Source organism: Lissotriton vulgaris, chromosome 2_2 (assembly GCF_964263255.1).
Source record: "Lissotriton vulgaris chromosome 2_2, aLisVul1.2, whole genome shotgun sequence".
NCBI lineage: Eukaryota > Metazoa > Chordata > Amphibia > Caudata > Salamandridae > Lissotriton > Lissotriton vulgaris.
The window spans coordinates 111,945,796-111,967,328 of NC_141688.1; the positions used below are offsets into that span (position 1 = coordinate 111,945,796).

General features: G+C 45.7%; 1 protein-coding gene across 1 annotated transcript in view; it reads right to left on the reverse strand.

The window, feature by feature from the left end:
- Positions 1-21,533, reverse strand: part of TBC1D2B (TBC1 domain family member 2B) — a 259,910-nt gene that overhangs the window by 146,339 nt on the left and 92,038 nt on the right. The window contains exons 5-6 of the mRNA XM_086959405.1: positions 10,147-10,358; positions 1,343-1,732 (exon numbers count right to left, since the gene is read on the reverse strand). Coding sequence (XP_086815531.1) covers positions 1,343-1,732; positions 10,147-10,358 — 602 coding nt within the window. The remainder of the gene's footprint in view (positions 1-1,342; positions 1,733-10,146; positions 10,359-21,533) is intronic.

A 21,533-nucleotide genomic window follows, 5' to 3' on the forward strand; every position in this document is an offset into this window, starting at 1 on the left:
GAGAAAAGAAAGTGGAGTATCACAGACATTGGATTTACAGGATATGGCACATACTGGATATGGAGTAACCCACAGTCATCATATTTGAGAAGCCATACGTCTATGAGAGACTGTACCCCATTTGTAGACTCCTGGCCAAAGAAATAAGCCCGGGACTCGGTCACAATAGGTATGAACGGCAGGGCAGGACCCTTGATGCTAGTTTGACTAAAGGGCTACTCCTTGATGCCAGAGTCCTCAGTGATGCATATACTCTCACTGTGGAATTTGTGAAGTAAAGTGGAGCCAATGATAGCAATAGCCATTCATTGCAGGCGGTCTGTCTGCTTGAAGCTTTTTTCAAGGCTGTGTTGTAGAGTAGAAGTGATTTTACATTAAGGATGCCCATCTACACTGCAGGATAAAAAGCCACAAAATCTAAACTACAGGATTCATGACACCAATATTTTGATCCACTGAAAAATAATTCAAACATTCATCAGAAATCGGTTTTGAAGAGCTAGTAACAATTATCAATTGCGCTGGAGCTTTACTCTCTGACCGCAGTTGTGCGAAATATTTCAAATATCCTTAAGATGAAATGGTTCAGAGAAGCACTCTCCTCATCCAATGAGTTTTCAACAAGCATCAGGCACAGAGTTTGGTAAGGAACCAACAATTCTAATGGACAAAAACTCACAGCAGGAGCGTTCGTAAGAAACACGAAGCAAAAGGTGCATTTTTTAAAGAAACTGTTAGCAGGTCTATCAATTGGATACCCTCTCCGCTAAGAATGTAAGTCTCAAAACGTATGTTCTTCATGAAATAAATATATATATTATACATTCGTATTGTTAATATACACCTTAACAGTATTACATTTCACAGCAATTTTAGGCTTGCAACTATCTCCTGATTGAACTTATACTATGTACCACAAACATTTTTTTCACACAATCTGTAATGCATCTTTGTCAAAGTTTATCTTCTGAATTGAACGCTACAATGTTATCAATTAATTGTACAGACAATATTACATACATTTTTGCCATTTTTTAAAATTCTATTACACATATTTCCATAGCTTGTTCAATTCTTTTTTAAACTGTTTCACTGTACACATTTCACAATGCTATAGCATATGCTTTTGGTCTAATTCCATGCAAATATATTATATTGTTTTCTCTCCATATAACTCCTCTCTGTAACAATTACCATAAACTGGGTAGAGTGGGAGGGGACGACGACATGCTATATAGATAATGGGCTTCGTAAAAGCACCGTTTCGAAAAGCTACCTTGCAAATATAATTTTTCAGGTTCATTTCTCCATCTGCTTTTATTATTGAAGAATGCAATCCTACCTTCAGCCTGTCCAGTTCCTGTTCATCCAGTTGGGCAGATGATGGCACAGCAACATCCGTTCCAGCTGTGGAGAATGTCCTGTTCTCAAGTTCACTGAGCTGTCGAGATAGCTTCATGATAACTTCATCTTTGGCCTGAATAGTTTCCATCAACATGCTCAGCTGTTCATTCAGTTCTCCAACTTTGGATTTTAGATTTTTCAGTTCCTGCTGGACACTGTCTTTTTCTAGATTTTGCTTTTCAATTAGGTTGTTGAGACCAAGAATCTGATGGTCTTTTTGATGCAGAAGCTCCAGTCTGTCCTTTGAGGCTGCATCACAAAGAGGACTTGCTAAATATTTATCATACTGAGAAGACCGAACAGTTTGCTGTAATAGTCTGACTAGTTCCTAAAAGAAAAGACATGCAAAGCATTGTTTAAGCATACAATTGAATCTCCAGGCAAGATTTCAAATTGGAATAGATTTTTTAATTGCTTTTTCACAAACAGCCCAATAATACATTGACTTTTTGGTCATCATTCTAGTGAGTCTTAAATTACCACCTATCTGAATCAGGCAAAAATTTACATGGCAAATCTATTCTATGAAGTTTTTCTGGATCACTCCTTTTGGCTTAGTTTAATGAGCAGAGGTTCTTTGGGTAAAACTGAACAATAAATGAGTGCATTTCCATATGGGTTGTTTGGTTAGGAAACCTTACCACGAATCATCAGCCCAAGTATAATAAATGCAGGACAAATAACAGGAACATTTTTGAAACCATCAAAAGTTATAGAGAACTGTTCACCACTGTCCCAGTCGATTTAAACATCAAACGGATTCGTGCTGTTGCCTGGTGAACTGCAGAGAATGAGCTGCTGTTGGTCTCTGCACCTGATTCCCTGTCGGACCTCCCCCGTTGGATGGAGTGTAGGAGCTGCGTTGGTCTTGCGAAGCAGCGAGGAACGTGGGACATTTGGTCAGGTGTTGGAGGAGCCGCTACGGAGTTCACAGGGGAGGCTCTAAGCTGAAGGTGAGGCCCAGCTGCAAGGCATTGCTTACGGTCTCCTGTGGTCTTTTGCCTGAAGTTGTGTTGGTCACGAGCGAGCAAGAACTGGAACAGGAGGGAAAGAGGGGGAAAAAAGAGCCCGGGCAGTGTTCTTGCTTTCACTGAAGGAAAGTAGGGGGAGAAATACAGACTGGATTTTTAGACTCTCAAAAGCTTCAAAAACTGTGGAAAGAGGGTATGAGCTTCCCAGTTTAACGCTGGTGTTTGCTGCTGATTGCATTTCTTTTTTTTTACTTTAAAGACTGCACATAAATTAGCCAGTCCTCTCTGGCCATACCTACTGTGCTTGCTTTCTGGGGGAGCGGAGAGACAGCGCGCCTGCCACCCACGGCTATCACCATCACCATTGTTGCGGGGAGATGGGGGACTACACCTCCCAGCGTGCTTAGCAGCACATCATGAGGAAGTTGTGGACGCGCCAGGAGGCGCTTGAAAAGACGCTCTGGGCTCCCACGCCGTGCCCGGGCCAAGGGCGGGTGTCTGCGCCTGTCATAGGCCGGAGGAGGCTGGGTTGGGCCACCCCTGAGAGGTGGTTCACAACAAGGTGCGTTACTGTGTCGAGATGAGTGCCAGAAAATAGTGTGACATGGGGAAGTGCACCACCACACCAACCTCCTGCTCCACCACTACCATAGACAGTATGTTAGAGAGAGCTGTCAATATTGTCACTACGGAAATTGAGCTAACAGAGAGGCGACTATCCTTGGGACTTTTAGCACCCCGAATCTCTCCCATGGTAGCGGAAAACCAGGGGGATCATATTGGCACTCCCCTATCCCCAAATGTAATATTCACCACCACAAGATACTCACCAACCCAGATACGTGGCTGTGACACTAAAAGTTATCAGGGTAACAATGGTAATGAAGTTCCTGTGGACGATCAAGCTATGGGTCATGCCAAAGACATTCTCCCAAATAAAGAGGTTTCCCCAAACCCGATAACTACCGGAGCAAAAAGAAAAAGAACCATATCTAAATCAACCAGCTCTAAGAGAAAACAACCCCCACGCTCAAAGCAACAACAATGCACAGCCTGGAGTTCATGGATCCAAAACACAGTGGTCCCTGCAACTTCAGCAAATGTGGAACCTATTGATGCCACAATGGTAACCACTGTTTATCTAACCCTATCAGAAACATTAATTAATTCCATTCACAAGTAAACTGAGAAGACTGTAGCCCCTACAACTCATATCTGACCTGGTGACTTTTCAATCGACATATGAGCCCATGAGAGACCTGGTGGACCAGAACTTTAACGTGCTCTGGAAACTCCTAGATCGCTTGGAGACATTAATGAACAAATCAAACGCACACACTAGTACATCTAAACCTACACCAAAGTTGGGGTGGGTTCAGAACCCTAAGCCTTTTGGTGGGGATAACTCATATGCTCAACTCAAAACTTCGAATTTTACATTCCTCCCTTTTAGAGATGTTAACGTAATATGCAGTAAAACTAAAGATAGTTTACCGTCTCAACCTATACCTATGCCCAGTGGAAATATCCCATGGTGCACAGGGCATACTGATTACACTAACAGCCCACATCTTAATACCCACACAGCCAATTGTGCCGCTACCACTAATCCCTTAAACTTCGCCCTCCTGAGGTGTGACAATCAGAATGCTATCTCCACCTCAGAAAACAATGATACTGGGCCATCTGCAAAGCCTATGGGCGATGTTCTTAATTTACCACCCTCAGCATGTTCCTATGTCCTAGTTGTAGCAGGCGTCCCCAGCATAAGAAAAAAATCAAAGTGAGACCGGGGACCAGCTGCAGAACAAAAGCGCCGATTGGTTGGTTAAACATAAAGGCTTTTAGATGGCAAATATTGGCGAGATCATAATGGTGCGTAGGGTTGGTTAGGTAGGACCACCAAAAAAAGAACATTAACGGAGACTGTGTCGTCATTAATTTTAGATGACTGTCACTGGTAAAATCAATATTGATGACACAGTAATCCAATAATAACTTCCCAACACTCGCATGGTCATTGGCCCTGGGTTTTTTTTACAAGCCAGCCCCGGGATCAAATACATTTACCATTTCTCCACACACCATGCATAACAGATTTTTTGCCTTGTCGGGGTTAGACAGCCTAGATTGACTGTCCCTCACTCCAATACCAGTTGCACCTGCCATAAATGATTCCTTGTCTGATTCCTTGGAGATCATTACACCAAAACCACATCAAAATGATCCAAACTTGCAGGTGCTCAGCTGGAATGTTGCAGGTTTGGCCTCCAAGTTAAGCTCTGTAGACTGGGTCAATATAGTCCAAAGATATGATAAATTAATGTTCCAAGAATCATGGAGTACGAGGGATTCATTCTTAGAAGGCTTTGCTTGTTTTAACAATATCAGTTGGTAGCGTAAAGTCCCTTCCTAAAATAATTAGGCAAGTCCTCCAGCGTGACATATCTCACACAACTGTACACCATTAAGTTGGTTTTGGTCTACCATCCACGAGCAAACCACCCAGAGTACTGCAAGTTCATAACCAAGCACTAAGACATTCAGCCAATTAACATATTATTGGCTGTATGTTCCCATGAGGAATCCAGACTCCTGAAAATTAAACGAAGATGGCGGGTTTTGGGGGATAGGTCTTCATAAAAGCTGAGGATTTGTGCTAGCATCACAGAATTTAATGTCTGGAGATTTCCTGGTTAGCTAACAGTTCGCTTTAGGCAGGACAAGGAAAAAGATGCAAAAGGATGCACCTTATAAATATTGATTAAATTCACGGTGTTACAAATTTAAAAAAAGTGACAAAAAATTGGGAGATTGAAGGATACAACTGCGGTGACAAAAAGAGGAACTATATAAAGAAAGAACTGTAGAGAAGTGTGCCTGATCAACGAAGAAAATGAAAACACGATTAAAAGAAATCGATATTGGTAAAAGGAAAGAGAAACCTAGCAAAAGTAGAAAGATGAAGAGAGTGAGGAAAGGAAGAGTAGGAAGGGAAAGAGATGAGGAACGAGAGAAAGAAAATAAAGAGAAGAACAAAGAGAAACGTGAAAGATAGATAAAGAAACGAGAGCAGTGAGACAGAGGAAAGAAAGATATGGATGGATGAGAGAGGATAGGAGGAAAAGAACAGACCGAAATCAGCTGCTGTTATCTGTTTTTCTGGGGATTACCCCAGAAGATCAAATTTTGTTGCACTTTATATTATGCTGCTAAACTTGCTCACAACCAATTGCACTTTATCGTAATCTGCTGCCCCTCTGCCTCGCTCGCCTGGTATTTTTCCTTGTGCCTTGATTTCCTGTGTTGCTATTTGTCTTGATTTTTGTGCTGTTATTTGCCCCTTTTTATCTTCTGTGCCGTGTTCTTGCCCCTTTCTGCCTTCTGTGCCCTGTATTTTGTTCCGTTTTTGTTTGTGCCCTGCATTGTGCCCCTTGACTTCTGTGCCCTCGTGCTTGCCCCTCTTGCATTCTTTGCCCTGTACTTTGCCTCGTTTTTGACTGTGCCCTTGTGCCTGCCCCTGTGTCCCCTGCAGCCCACCCTCGCTCACCCATTCGCTGGCCCACCCCCACTCACCAATTTGCTGTTCCGCTCCCGCCTTCCAGCTGCTCCACCCTCCCAAGCCCGTCTGAGCCCATCCGCGCCTGAACTGCGCCAATACGCGCCTGAACCCCTAGCCCCCGCGGACGCCACGGCGCCCGTCTCCGCTACGACGTCTGCACCCCACACGCACTCAACGCCGGACAGTCACACACTTACTTTCTGGCTGCCCGAGGCGCACCCACAGACCCTTCTGCTGCCAGAACTGCAGCTTAACCAGCATCCGATCCACCAACCCACCCACCGGGAAAGAACGCAACCACCTCAGATGCATCCTTCTCAACACCTGCTCCGCCCGCAAACACGCCGTTTAACTCTGGGACCTACTCAACTCAACCGCCCCAGACGTCGCCTTCCTGACGGAGACCTGGCTGAACGCCTCCTCTGCACCAGACATCACAATAGCCATACCTACGGCTACAAGATCACTCGCAGGGACCGCACCAATGGAGTAGGAGGAGGAATCGCCATCATCCACAAGAACACTCAGTGTAGATCAACACCGACGACACCCTCAGCATCGCCAAACACCTTCATTTCCGGATCCACACCGATCCCAATACCACCCTCAGAGGAACCCTCATCTACAGACCACCCGGACCCCGACCACAGTTCAGAGACTCCATCGCCGAATTCATCAGCACAGATGCCCTCGCCTCCACAGACTACATCCTTCTCGGGGACCTGAACTTCCACCTAGATAACAACAACGACCGCAACTCCACCACCCTGATCGCCAACCTCACCAACCTTGGACTCAGACAACTCGACACAACACTCACCCACTCAGCTGGCCACACGCTTGACCCCATCTTCTCCACAAGCTCCCATGTCTCCTTCAACCACACCACCGAACTGCACTGGACCGACCATCGCTGCATCCACTTCCCCTTCCAGAAACCCACCACGCACCACCGCACCCAATAGATCCCCAGCCGCTGCTGGAGCAAAATCACTGAAGACCAGCTAACCACCACCCTCGCCCGGAGCCCATTCGCAGACCCCACTGACCCAGACACCGCCGCCCGCAACCTCAGACAATGGATCGACGACTGTGCCAACACCCTCGTCCCGAACAAGAAACCCTCCAATAGACACACCAGCAAGAAAGCCAGCTGGTTCAGTCAAGTCCTCCAAGCAAACCTGCCGAAGGCTAGAGAGGAAATGGCACCGTGAAGAGACACCGGACAGCTACGCAGCCCACAAGAACGCCAACCGCAGACAGCATCACCTCATCAGATCCGCCAAAAGGGCCTCCTTCAAAGACCGCCTAGACAACAACGCACACAACAGCAAAGAGCTCTTCAACATCGTGAAAGAGCTCTCCAACCCCAGCCCCAACACCGACATCCCACCCTCGCAAAACCTGTGTGAATCCCTTGCCACCTTCTTCCATCGCAAGATCACAGACATCCACGACAGCCTCAATGCCACGACCGCCCCTACAACCATTGAGAACCCCGTCCCCATGGCCACCATCCGTGCTGACCCCCTGCTCTCCTGGACCAACATAAACGACGACAACACCATCAAAATCATGAACACCATCCACTCCGGATCTCCGTCAGACCCATGCCCACACCACATCTTCAACAAAGCCAGGACCAACATCGCAACCCATCTCCGGAAAGCCATCTACATCTCCTTCGAGACAGCAACATTCCCAGAGAGCTGGAAGGACGCCAGGATCAACGCCTTACTCAAAAAGCCACGGCTGACCCCAAGGACCTCAAGAATTTACGGCCCATCTTCCTGCTCCCGTTCACGGCGAAGGTCATCGAGAAGATCGTCAACAGCCAACTGACCCGCTACCTTGAGGAGAACAGCATCCTGGACCCATCCCAGTCCAAGATCTGCAGCAACAAGAGCACCAAAACTGCCCTCATCGCCGCCACCGATTACATCAGGGCCTTGCTGGACAACGGAGAAACCGAGGCCCTCGTCCTCCTGGACCGGTTAGTCGCCATCGACACCGTCTGCTACCACACCCTACGCACAGGCCTCCACGACGCTGGGATCCGAGACAAGGTTCTGGACTGGACCACCTCCTTCCTCTCCGGCAGAACCCAGAGCATCCGCCTCCTCCCTTTCCACTCCGAAGCCACCGAGATCGGCGTACCCCAGGGCTCATCCCTCAGCCTGACACTGTTCAACATCTACATAGCACCGCTCGCCCACGTCGCCCGACTGCACGACCTCAACATCATCTCCTACGCCGATGACACCCAGCTGATCCTCTCCCTCACCAAGGACCCCCTCACCGCCAAAACCAACTTCCACGAAGGAATAAAAGCCGTCGTCGAGTGGATGAAGAACAGCCGACTGAAGCTAAACTCCAACAAGACAGAAGTCCTCATCCTCGGCCCCACCCCCACAGCCTGGGACGACTCCTGGTGGCCGATCGCACTAGGAACAGCTCCAACACCCATCGACCACCCTTGTAACCTAGGGTTCATCATCGACTCTACCCTATCCATGACAAAACAGGTCAACGCCGTCTCATCCTCCTGCTTCAACACCATCCGCATGCTCCGTAAGATCAACAGGTGGATCCCCACCGAAACAAGAAAAACGATCACCCAGACCCACGTCAGTAGCAGGCTGGACTACGGAAACGCCCTCTACGCAGGAGGATCGGCCAAACTCCTGAAACGACTTCAACGCATCCGAAACGCCTGTGGGTGCCTGATCATCGACATCTCTTGCCCCAACCACATCACTCTGCACCTGAAAGAACTTCACTGGCTCCCAGTCAACAAGAGGATCACCTTCAAGCTCCTCAGCCATGCACACAAGGCACTCCATAACTCCGGACCAGCATACCTCAGACGACTCAGCTTCTACACCCCCACCCACCAGCTCCGCTCCAGCGACCTCGACCTCGCCACTGTCCCCTGCATCCGAAGAGCGACCTCTGGCAGCAGATCATTCTCCCACCTCGCCGCCAAAACCTGAAACACCCTCCCCATCCTCCCAGGACCTGCTAACCTTCAGAAGACTCCTCAAGACTTGGCTATTCGAGCAGTAGCAGCATTATTATATTGCCACCTACCCGTTTTTAACTTTTTCTAGGTTATTGTTGTTTTGTACAAAACGTTCTTTTTAACATATATTCATAATGGAAGTCTTTGTATTTTGATAATCTTTTTATCTATTTATATTGTGTTTTTAACAAAAATGATATGTTGCTGGTATTTTTGACATGTGCTTTCATGGATATTTTGTATCTGAATAAAGATTATTGAATTGAAAAGTAAAACATTTGCTGAAGACATTGAGGAATTACATAGGATGTTTAACAAGGATATAGTAAATATAGTAAGAACAAGCAACTGACTACAATCTCTCCTGGACAAAATGAGAATATAATTTGAAAAACTTGGGTATTACAAATAAGAGAAATGTAACATGTCCTGGAGTCTAGAAAGCAAACAAAATAATTTTTATATTAGTGAAGACTTGCAAAGAAAATTAAAGACTTTGCTTATCTAGGCATTCTAATCTCAGAAAAGGTAATGTAGATAGAACATTCTGCTAAAACAAGAACAGGAGAGACACCAGATATCCACATGTTGAGATTCTTGGAAAATATGACAATGGAAAGATAGCATTCTTTGAAACTGTGTTCCAAGCCAAAACAGACCAAGTTGTGAATGTGAGACACTGAGAGCTTGCTCATCAAGTAACGGAAAAAGTGAAGCTGTTGAGAGAAGATTCCGCAAAAAGACCCCAGGTTCCTTGCGCACACTCAAAAGGAGGAACATGGTACTAGCCCATAGAAATAAGTATATGCTTATGTGCAGCATTTGCTGTTATTTCTAGCTATTTCTTTTTTTTTTGCAAAAAAGGAAATTGAAATTTGATTTACTCAACCTAGTTTCGCAGATTATGAAAATATGCTTCCACTGGATTTAATTTAAAAAATGAAATAGCAGAAGATGCTGCCTTCAGAGTGACATTTTATCTGTGAAAATAATTTAAAAACAGAAACTAGACAATTTAAAGGAGTTCTGGGATAGACACATAGCAAAGAATTTACACCTTTGAATATCAAAAATCCTGTCTAAACCACAAGGATAACATATTTCCACAATAAACATCTTACCTATTACTTTTTCACCCCCCAGTAAAATTATATGCACTTCATTTAGTCAACCTGCCAAATACATACCTTTTGACTAGATAGCTCTTTCTTTAGACTTTCAATTTCTTCTTGCTGGCTTTGAAATTTCTGTTCTATATCATAAGTTGGTTTATTTTCACTGCCAGAACTCCATTCTATATTTGACGATTCAATGCTATTACGATTTTTATTTGATCCCATCAAGTCTCGTAATGGCTTTTTTCCTTTGTATGGAATGTGTGCAAAGTTAAAGGAGAAACCTGAAACAATCACATAGATGCAGAAATTTTTAAATTGTCTTTTTTTACATGCTTTTATTTACATGCTTTTGTGCACTGTTAACCTTGGCAAATGCTTTTCAATAGGGTACAAGTAAAGTGATTCAAAACCCTCTCTCCGATTATGAAATAGACCTTGTCAATACAGATTGCAGGTTTCCACTAGGCAATCACCAAAAACAAACTTATTTGTTTTGGAGGAGTCCCCAACAATACTCTGAGAAGATAGAAGGCTGGGTATGTATAAGTCTTGTTGTAAAGAACGAGTTAACACTGGGTAGCCAACTCAGGGTCTACAAGATATCTCTAAATCTAGGCCTATAGCTGTTGAAATGCCCCCTGGTGCACCCTTCATGTGGCTTATTTTATGATAATAGTACACTACATATATTTAGTAAAGCGATAAAATAAATGGTATTGTTTAAATGGAAATGTATATACTGTAATTTTCATGTACATTTGCAAACTAATTTTTTGAGATCAATTAAAGTTCTTCCAGCTGGGACTCTACGGTGAAAACATCCTAGTGTGAGGACAGTTGAAGACCGAGTAATCACCTTGCTCCAAGAAGCATCACTCAGATGGTAATGGGTTCTCTTTTTATTCTCCTCATTTTTCCAGTCACCCTGTTAGGTCATTGCTGGAGCTGCACTTAGTGGCAAGCTTCCAGTTGTGGATATCGGAGTCTGTCATCTTCGCAAAGAGATACTGCAATTATAAAGTTCTGTCAGTTTCTGAAGTGGTCACATGACCAAGAAACTAATTCTACTCATGAGCCGCTTGAAAACACTAAAAGCCAAACTCTTCTTAAAGCGAACACTGGAAAGAATACTTCTTCCACATTTGACAGCAAATACATACAGCAACAGTGGAGAAAACAAGATGATTCTATATTAACAGTCAATATTATAATTGTCTAATTGTACTACTACTACTACTACTGAAAACTAATTTGGAATAGACTGAATGCACACATACAAGACTCTATGAAACATTTTTGGGTTTATATTAGAGGAAGGGGTAATTGAGCTATCCTCTGAAGAGAGATAATATTTTCACATGTGTTTTTGTAAAATACACTTATGGTCCCATTGTGATACTGTCAGATTTGAAACAAATTGTCAGGCCGACTGGTATCCGATAGACTCAAGCAGCCCGTCGGCCACTCATAATCCGCAATGTATGGTGTTTATGCCATGGGGATTATGATGTTGATTTTCGGACGTGAAAAGTCTGTCAGAAAGCGACTTCGAGGGTTCTTAGCAGGGCCCCCTTGCCACAGCGGCCACCAATTGGAGACCCGGGAGGGCGTGGGTGGTGGTGAGGTGTGCACCTATTTTGCCTCCCGGTTAATGCCTGCACCGTGTGGCAGGCACCATTAGATGCCTCCCATGAGGTGCGGGGATTAACAAAAACACTCATTTTCATTTTGAGCTTGTGCTGCAGCCGGTTTACGGCCACCAACACACAAGGTGATAGACGGAATGTTGCACATTGGCAAAACATTCACCCTCAGTCACAGATCTGGGTTTAATCCATCGTTATTCTGCTCACCACGTTATCCCAGTTCAGACATGACAATATGCAAATCAGCCTTGACCCTGTGCCTCATGGGAACAGTCCAGCCCGAACTGCCAAGCCATGTCTTCCCTGGACCGGTATCAAGCATCCTAGGACCGGTTTCTGGCTATCAGCCGTCATCAGCCAGGATAGCTTGACTCCAGTAGCGTAGTGAGCACGGGAACCACATCTGGGCATACCCTTCCCACATAGGGCAAACACAAGGTGATGGACGGAATGTTGCACATTGGCAAAACATTCACCCCAGTCACAGATCTGGGTTTAATCCATCGTTATTTTGCTCACCACGCCACTCCAGACCAGACATGGCCAAATGCAAATCAGTCTTGACCCTGGGGTGGCGGAGTGAGCTAAAGAATGCTGATGGATTAAACCCAGATCAGTTGACTGGGGGTGAGTGCTTGCAATGTTCAACACCCCGCCCATCATCCCCTTTGGTTTTGCTTTGTTTGCCCTAAGTTGGCAGGGTATGCCCAGACGTGGATCCCTTGCTCACTTTGCCACTGGATTCCAGGTAGCCTGGCTGATTAGCCAAAAACCGGTCCCATGATGCTTGTTTCCGGTCCAGGGAAGACATGGTTGGCACAAAACCAAGCACTCTGCCTTCAGGATTGTCAAGGCCTCCCATGGGGGGAGATATATATATATATATATATATATATATATATATATATATATATATATATATATCTTACACAACCTTACCCAGGGTGCAAATGCAGACCTGTGGTGCCATTTTGGAAGGCTTCCCAGGGGTGGCAAAATACATGCTTCAGTCCCTGGTAGGTCTCTGGGGTACCTATGCCCTTGGTACCTAAGGTACCATATACTAGGGGCTCACAAGGTAACTCAGTAACCAATCTGGTATGTACCTAAAGTACATGCAATATATTTAGAGAGAGCTAGGATTTGGTCCTGATTAGCAGGGTCACAGCCAGCCTAAAGTCGAAAAACCAGTGAAACACAGCAAAAAGTGGAGGTAACCATAGAAAGCAGACCCTACTCTCATGCACAACCCCCTCCCCCCAAACGCAGGGACATTAAACTAACCTTGACCAGTTGAATCTTCATGTTCGAAGTGGAAAATCTGGATAGTCCATCTGCATTGGCATGGTTACTCCCAGGCCTAAGTTCCACTGTATAGTCCATCCTCTGCAGGGAAATGTACCCTTCACCTTTTCACCCTTTATCTGTTTTAGCCATAAGAGGGGCTTGAGGTCTGTCTGAACTGTGAAGTGAGTGCCAAACAAGTATGACCTCAGCTTCTTCAGAGCCGAAAACCACAGCAAAGGCGTCCCTCTCAATAGCTGACCAACGTTTCTCTCTAGGGGTCAGCCTTCTGCTAATAAAAGTTACTGGCTGGTCCTGACCATCATTCATTTGTGACAGCACAGCCCCTACCCCCAACTCAGAAGCATCTGTTTGAAAAATGAATTCTTTGGAGTAGTTAGGACTTTGCAGAATTGGAGCAGTGCACATGGCCTGCTTCAGGTCATCAAATGCCTTTTGACAGCTGACTGTCCACTGAACTTTCTTAGGCATTCTTTTAGACGTTAAGTCACTCAGGGGTGTCACTATGGAACCATACCCCTTGACAAATCTCCTATAGTACCCAGTCAGGCCTAAGAAAGCTCTGACCTGAGTCTGGGTGGTTGGAGCAACCCAGTCCATTATGGTATGGATTTTGCTCAGCAGTGGTTGAACCTGGCCTCCACCTACAAGGTGGCCCAGGTACATAACCGGACTCTGCCCTATCTGGCACTTAGTAGCCTTGATAGTTAGGCCTGCCTTCTGCAGGGCCTCAAAAAATGTTTCAGGTGGATCAGGTGATCTTCCCAGGTGGAGCTAAAGACAGCAATATCATCAAGATAAGCTGCACTATAGTTCGCCAGGCCTTTTAAGACTTTATTCACCAACCTTTGAAATGTGGCAGGTGCCTTTTTCAGACCTAAGAGCATTACCACAACTTGATAATATCAACTAGGGGTTGAAAATGCTGTTTTTGGCAAGAAAGTTGTTTCAGGTGGTTAACCATCTCTCAGACCCCCCCTCCCCCCCACTCCCCCTTCTGACACGTCCCAACCGCTCTGCAAATCCCTTGCAGACTTCTTCATGGACAAAGTCACATCCATTTTCTCAGCCTTTCTTCCCGAACCAGATTCAACCACTACAGCTAACCAACCTTCAGCCACCACCGCTCCCTCTTTCTGTAAATTCAATTCAGTCTCTGAGGAACAAGTCTCTCGTCTAATTTCCAGCACCAAACCATTATCACCCCTAGATCTATGTCCTCCTTCCATCCTCAACCTCATCCCTAATGCCATCACACCTGCCTTGACCAATATCTGCAATACTATGTTCACTACTGGCTCATATCCTCAGTCTGGAAAAAGGCCATCATCAAGCCACTTTTGAAAAAACCCACCCTTGATCCCTTTTCCCCTTCCAGCTACAGACCCATTGCCTGTCTTCCTTTCCCTGCAAAAATATTTGAAAAAATTAATGAATATACAACTTTCCAAATTCATTGATGAAAATAACTTGCTAGACGACACCCAATTTGGATTTAGGCAGGGACACGGAACTGAGACAGCCTTAATAAAAGCAGCTGACGAAATAAGAATGACTTTAGACAAAGGCAGCGCTGCAGTATGAATACTGCTTGATCTATCCGCAGCTTTTGACACGGTCGATCATGCCACCCTGATCGACCGTGTCTCATCAATTGGCATCCATAACAAAGCCCAAGAACTTCTCGCTTCCTTCCTGACCAACCGCTCACAAGCTGTAAAACTAGGCCCTTTCTTCTCCCACACGTTCTCCTTTACTTGTGGAGTACCGCAGGGCTCCTCGCTAAGTCCGACCTTGTTTAATATCTATGTTTCGGACTTAGCGAGGGTGATCAAATCCTACGGCATTAGCCTTACAACCTATGCTGACGACACCCAGCTGGTTCTATCTATACATCATGATGGACTTGCAGTTGCAGCAAACTTCCAAGAGGGAATGCTTGCCATCAGCTCCTGGATGTCATCAAACTGTCTAAAACTAAACTCTAAAAAAAACAGAGGTAATGACATATGGGAAACTAGAACCTGCCTGGTCCCCCCTCTGGTGGCCCAAGGAAATGGGACCTCCTCCAGAACCCGTCACTAAGGTTCGCAACCTCGGAGTCATGTTTGACGACAGACTGCTCTTCCACCACCATGTCAACTCAATAGTCTCCACTTCCTTCTTCACTCTAAAGAAGATCAAGAAGCTTCTTCCCTACCTTCCCACTTCAGCTGGTAAAACTCTGATAAGCACCCTCGTTCGTGCCAGAACAGACTACTGTAATGCCTTCCTTCTCAATGCACAGGAAAAAGTTCTCAACAGGCTTCAACTAGTGCAGAATGCCTCAGCCAGAGTTTTACTGGGCATACCCAAGTTCACCTCCATCACTCCTTACATTCGACAGCTTCATTGGCTCCCGGTCAGAAGCAGCACAAAATTTAAGGTATTGTGCATTGCCTATAAAGCCATCAACAATTCTGGCCCGCAGTTTCCTAAAGAGGCCCTTCGTCCTCGCGAAAACCCCAGGACCCTTCGCTCATCTTCAGCCCACCTGCTCAAAGTCCAACGCACACGGAAAGCTAACTGGGGCGACAGATGCTTTGTGATCTTCACAGCCAGACTATGGAATTCACTTCCTCTTACCATCAAAACTGCCCCCACTCTCCTCAGCTTTAGGAAGAAATTAAAAACCTGGCTGTTCCCACACTAAGATCTGTTATAGTTCATCGGATCAGTTAAGCGCCGAGACACCCCCGGGTATTTGTGCGCTATAAAAATCGCATAAACATAAACCTTTGAAATGTGGCAGGTGCATTTTTCAGACTTAAGAGCATTACCACAACTTGATAATATCCACTAGGGGTTGAAAATGCTGTTTTTGGCTTTAGATCATCAGCGAGTCTGATCTGCCAGAAGCCAGCTGTTAGATCAAATGTGCTAAAACATTTGGCAGATGCCAACATAACTATGAGCTCATCATCTGCTCTTGGAATTGGATGGGCATCAGTCCTAGTGACTGCATTGAGACCTCTGTATTCTACACAAAACCTCATCTCTCTCTTACTACCATGGGTGTGAGGTTTGGGTACTAGGACTACTGGACTAGCCCAAGGGCTATCTGAAGGTTCAATTACTCCCAGATCCAACATTTTCTGGACTTCTGTTCCGATACAGTCCCTGACATGATCAGGTTGCCTGTAAACCTTATTTTTAACAGGCAGACTGTCCCCAGTGTCCACTTCATGAGTGTACCAGGTAGTCTGACTTGGAGTCAGTGAAAACATACGTCTGATGTCTGAACTGTTGGAGAACTTGTCTGCAATCAGTATGCTGCTAATGAGTTAGGCTGCCTGCCAAGGCTACTCTATCAACGGATCCATCATCAGGGTTGTGAGAGAGCAGGTCTGGGAGAGGGTCACTCTCTTCCTCCTGTCCTTCATCAGTAGCCATGAGCAAGCCCATGTCTGCCCTGTAAACATATGGTTCCAGTCTGTTTACATGAAGCACCCTATATGGGCACCTGGGAGTTCCAAGATCTACCAAATAGGTAACCTCTCCCTTCTGTTCAACAATAGTGTGGGGTGCACTCCATTTGTCTTGGAGAGCTGCTGGGGCCACAGGCTCCAACACCCACACTTTCTGTCCTGGCTGGTAAACAGTCAGTACAGCCTTTTGGTCATGCCAGGCTTTCTGTAATTTCTGGCTAGCCTCAAGGTTTTTAGTTGCCTTTTTCAAGTACTCAGCCATCCTGGAGCGGAGACCAAGTACATACTCCACAATATCCTGGTTAGGGGGTTTGATAGGTAACTCCCATTCCTCCTTCTCCAGACAAAGTGGTCTTCTAACAGGGTGCCCAAACATAAGTTCACATGGGCTGTAGCCAACCCCCTTCTGTGGAACCTCCCTGTATGCCAACAAAAGGCAGGGTAGCAGGATATCCAATCTCCACCTGAGCTTTTCTGGGAGACCCTTAATCATACCCTTTAAGGTCTTGTTGAACCTTTCAACTAGACCATTGCACTGTGGATGATGGGGTTTGGTGAACTTGTAGTTTACTCCACACTCCTTCCAAATTGTAGTCAAGTAGCTAGACATAAAGTTTGCACCTCGGTCACACACTACCTCCTTAGAGAACCCCACTCTTGAGAAAACCCAAGAGGGCTCTTGTCACAACAGGTGCTTTAGTGGACCTAATGGGAATTGCCTCTGGGTACCTAGTGGCATGATCCACTACCACTAGGATAAACCTGTGCCCAGATGCAGTTTGGGGACCCATTGGTCCAACAATGTCAATCCCTACACGTTCAAAGGGAACTCCCACCACAGGTAGTGGTATAAGGGGGGGTATTTGTAGTGCCACCTGCTTTGCCACTGGCTTGCAGGTTACACAGGAGCGACAAAACTCCTTGGTGTCTTCAGACATGTGGGGCCAGTGAAAGTGAGGGACAATTCTGTCCCAAGTCTTGTTCTGGCCTAGATGTACTGCTAAGGAAATATCATGGGCTAGTGCCAATAGGAAGCCCCTGAATGCCAAAGGAATGACCAACCTCTTGGATGCACCAGGCTTGGGGTCTCTACTCTATGAATACAGGAGTCCATCATCCCAATAGATTTTATGGATGTCACTAGCATTCCCAGCAGCCTCAGCCGCAGCTTGCTGTCTGAGGGGTTCAAGAGAAGGGCAGCTCAACTGTGCCTGGCTCAGATCTCCCCTGGAAGGGCCCCCTGTCCCTAGAAACTCAACCTGATCCGGCTCAAGCTCTTCTGGGACAGTTCCTTCTTCAGGCTCACAATCAGTTTCCTCAGAAGACTGATCCTCACTCTGTGTCAGGGGGAAGGCACTGCCTTTACCCTACTGCTCCTTTTCTTGGTAGGCAACTGGTCCATTATTCCAGAGTCCAGTGCCTGTCCAGTGTTGGACTTTCTGACATGTGACCTAGTCACAGCAAACACGTGTGCAGAAATTCCAAGCATTGCTGCATGGGTCCTCAACTCCACTTCAGACCAGGCTGAAGTTTCCAAATCATTGCCAAGCGAACATTCTACAGGGAGGTCTTCACTGATCACAACCTTCTTAATGCCAGTTACCCCTCCCCAGGAGAAATCAACAACTGCCAGGGCATGTGTGGTCCTGACACTGCTGGTGTTGATCAATTGGTAAGTCTCACCAAGTATGACTTGTCCAGGGTTCACAAGGCCTGGTATCACCATTGTGACACTGGCTCCTGTGTCCCTGTAGGCCTCAGCTTTTTTCTCATTGATTAAAGGTGTTTGTCTGTACTCGCCCAAAGTATTGGGGCTCACAGAGGAGGTCATATCCATGCCTCCTTCACAGATCAAAACAGCTTGAGTTGGCACTCTGACTAGGCCAGAGTCCATCTCAGATCCCAGGGTTAACCCTACTACACCCTTCTGCTGGGAGCCACTACTTGTAGCTGTACTAGGGGGAACAGGTGCCTTAGAGGCAATGGTGGCTGGAGCGGTCTCCTTTTTGGTGCAATCACTAGTCCAGTGAGTAGTAACCTTACAAACTTTGCACCATGGTTTTCTTTGGCATTCTTTCTTTTTAGATTGGGGACCCCCACCATTAGAAGCTTTTTGGGGACCTTGTGAAGTCTTCTGGTCTTTACCTTTCTCCCCACCCTTTTGGTCTTGCTTATTTTGGTCACCACCTTGGTTCTGTACCTTCTGCTTCACCCTGGTTCTGACCCATTTGTCTGCCTTCTTTCCTAATTCTTGGGGAGAGGTCAGATCAGAGTCAACCAAGTGGTGATGCAACAGCTGGTTCTGACACTTATTAAGAATCTGTTCTCTCGTGATTAGATTACACAATCCTGTATAGTCACACACTTTACTGCCCAGCAACCAGCCCTTCAGAGCCTTAGTAGCATAATCTACAAAGTCAACCCAGTCCTGAGTCTGTGTCTTTTGGCGGTCTCTGAACTGCAACCTACACTGTTCAGTGGTTAGGCGAAACCCATCAATTAGAGCCCTCTTCAGGACAGTATAATTGTCAGCATCCTCTTCTCTTACAGTGAGGAGCTTGTCTCTACCTTTGCCTGCAAAGGAGAGCCACAAGATTGCTGCCCACTGCCCCTGGGGAACCTTCTGCACCTTGCAGGACCTCTCCAGTGCAGTAATCCACTTGTGGATGTCATCCCCTGACGATGGGGGGACAATCTTGTTCAGGTTTCTATGGTCATAAGACATATCCCTACCTCTAGGGATAATGCTGTCACCATGGGGCTCTAGCCCCATCTTTTGTCTCTCTCTTTCAAGAGCTAGGGTCTCCTTTTCTAAGGTGACTTCTTGTCTCCTGAGCCTAAGCTTGGCTTCTCTCATCCTAGCTCCATGTTCCCTCTTCTTAAGTGTGGTACCCCTCTTATGAGAAGAGGCAGAAGGCCCTATAGATGTACCAGAATGAGTAGATTCCACTGAAGGTGATCTGTTCCTTCTGGGCACACACTAGGTATACTTGGGAGGACAAGGGCAGCCCTTTCTGGTCCTCCTCATCTCCAGTCTCTCCGGAGGCGTGGATTCGAATCCCACCGTTGTCACCAATGTGAGAAGTTGGCCTGGCATATGATGTCCACTATTCTAGTGGGCACCTTGCACCAGTCCAAACGACCCTTCTTGATGGTAGGTTTAAGACAACCTTTATAGAAAGCCATCCTATTGGTAGCTGTGCAGAGCAGCCTTCAGGCTAAGTCTTGAAGGAATGTAAAGCAACTTGTGTTACCAGTCTATAATCTCTTGAATGATCAAATGAAAGTACACCACACAAGGTATATATATAAAATATATGTATTTATTCTAAACACAACCCCTCTAGTCTCTTTATGAGGCTAGAGGCCAAAGTACAATACAAGAACTTCAATAGCACACAGTAAACTAGCACAGTATACATTTTGTCATAGGGGCCTCACAAACCATATACTAAAAAAGTGGTATAAGAACCACGTGAGAGTTAGAAGTTAAGCCTAGGGCCTGTAGAACCGCTGGGGCCACCAGGAACCATCCAAGGTAGGGACGCAGGAGACCCACGAGGGATGCATGCAGTATCTAAACACAGCAGCAAATCACCATTGACTTCTATGGAGGAAATACAAGTTACAATTTTAAAGGTTAAGGGCACTTGGGAGTGAACTACGATGGAACCCTTTTAAACTTAAGACACTTCGAGAGTCAAGATCCTCGGGAGCACCGGAGTACTTGTGTTACCTCACCCAGGAAAGCCGGGTGCATAGGTGTCTTTTGGTGTCTGGTTTCATTGTCAATTACAATGGAGAACTGCGAAGAAGTGCTGCAGGCGACCAGAGGAAAAGTGTCCGGGTGGAATTAAGGGTGGATCGGAGATCTGAAGAACCTGACAGCAGAGGGGACAGAGTCTGGGTCACTAGCCAGTGACCAGGATGGCAACAAGAAGATGCCAGCCGATGTCGGGTGCTTTAGTTGTATTGTATTGTAATTGCATTTATATAACGCTTACTACCCCTGACGAGGCGTTGAAGCGCTTTTTCGGCGGGTAGCATGCTACTCCGGGACCCATAGAGGATTGGTGTTGTGAAACATGCGAGTACATTTTAAGTGGTGGATTGGTTAGTCAGTTACTAGGATTGGGAATGATAGCAGAAGGATAGAGGAGGAAAAAAGGTTTGTATTTATATAGGGCTTGTTACCCCTGATGGGGTGTTGAAACATGCTATTCAGGTAGCCCATAAAGGATTAGTGGTGAATTAATATGGTGAAATATGAAAGTAATTTCAGTGGTGGATATTAGTCAGTTATTTGGAGTGAGAAGGATAGTGGAGACATAAAAGGGGAAGAAAGGTGGGCATTCATATAGTACTTGTTATCCCTGATGGATGTTGGAAGTGCTTTTCTTGCGATTAGCACGCCACTCCGGAACTCATAAAGGATTAGTGCTGAAAATTAGTATAGTAACATATGAAGTAATTTGAGTAGTGGATATGTTATTCAGCTATTTGGGTAGAGAAGGGTAGGTGGCGGGATAGTGAAGGGAAAGAGGTTTGTATTTATATAGCGTTTGCTACCCCTGATGGGGTTTTGAAGCGCAAGTAGCACGCTACTCTGGAACCCATCAGGATTAGTGTTGAATTAGTATGGTGAAACATGAAAGTAATTTTAGTGGTGGATATGTTAGTCAGTTATTTGGATTGAGAAGGGTTGGGGAGGGGTAGAAAAGAGGGAAGAGTTTAGAAAGGTTTTTTTGGGGGGATCGGTATAGTAAAAGAGGTGTAAGATTATTCAAGGAGGGGTAGAGAAGGAGAGAGTCTAGAAAGGGTTATTTTGGGGATTATAGTAGTGGTATGGGGTTTGGGGTTAAATGAGAGAGTGGATGTAGAGGATATATTGAGCGAAGTATATGCTGAGAAATAGGGAAGTGCATTGGAAATGCTAAATTAGAAGAAAGTGATAAATATATAGATCAATAAGTACATTAAAAGTATATAAATGCATAAAGGGAGGTATGTATATTGGGCCCTAGAAAGTCTCAAACTG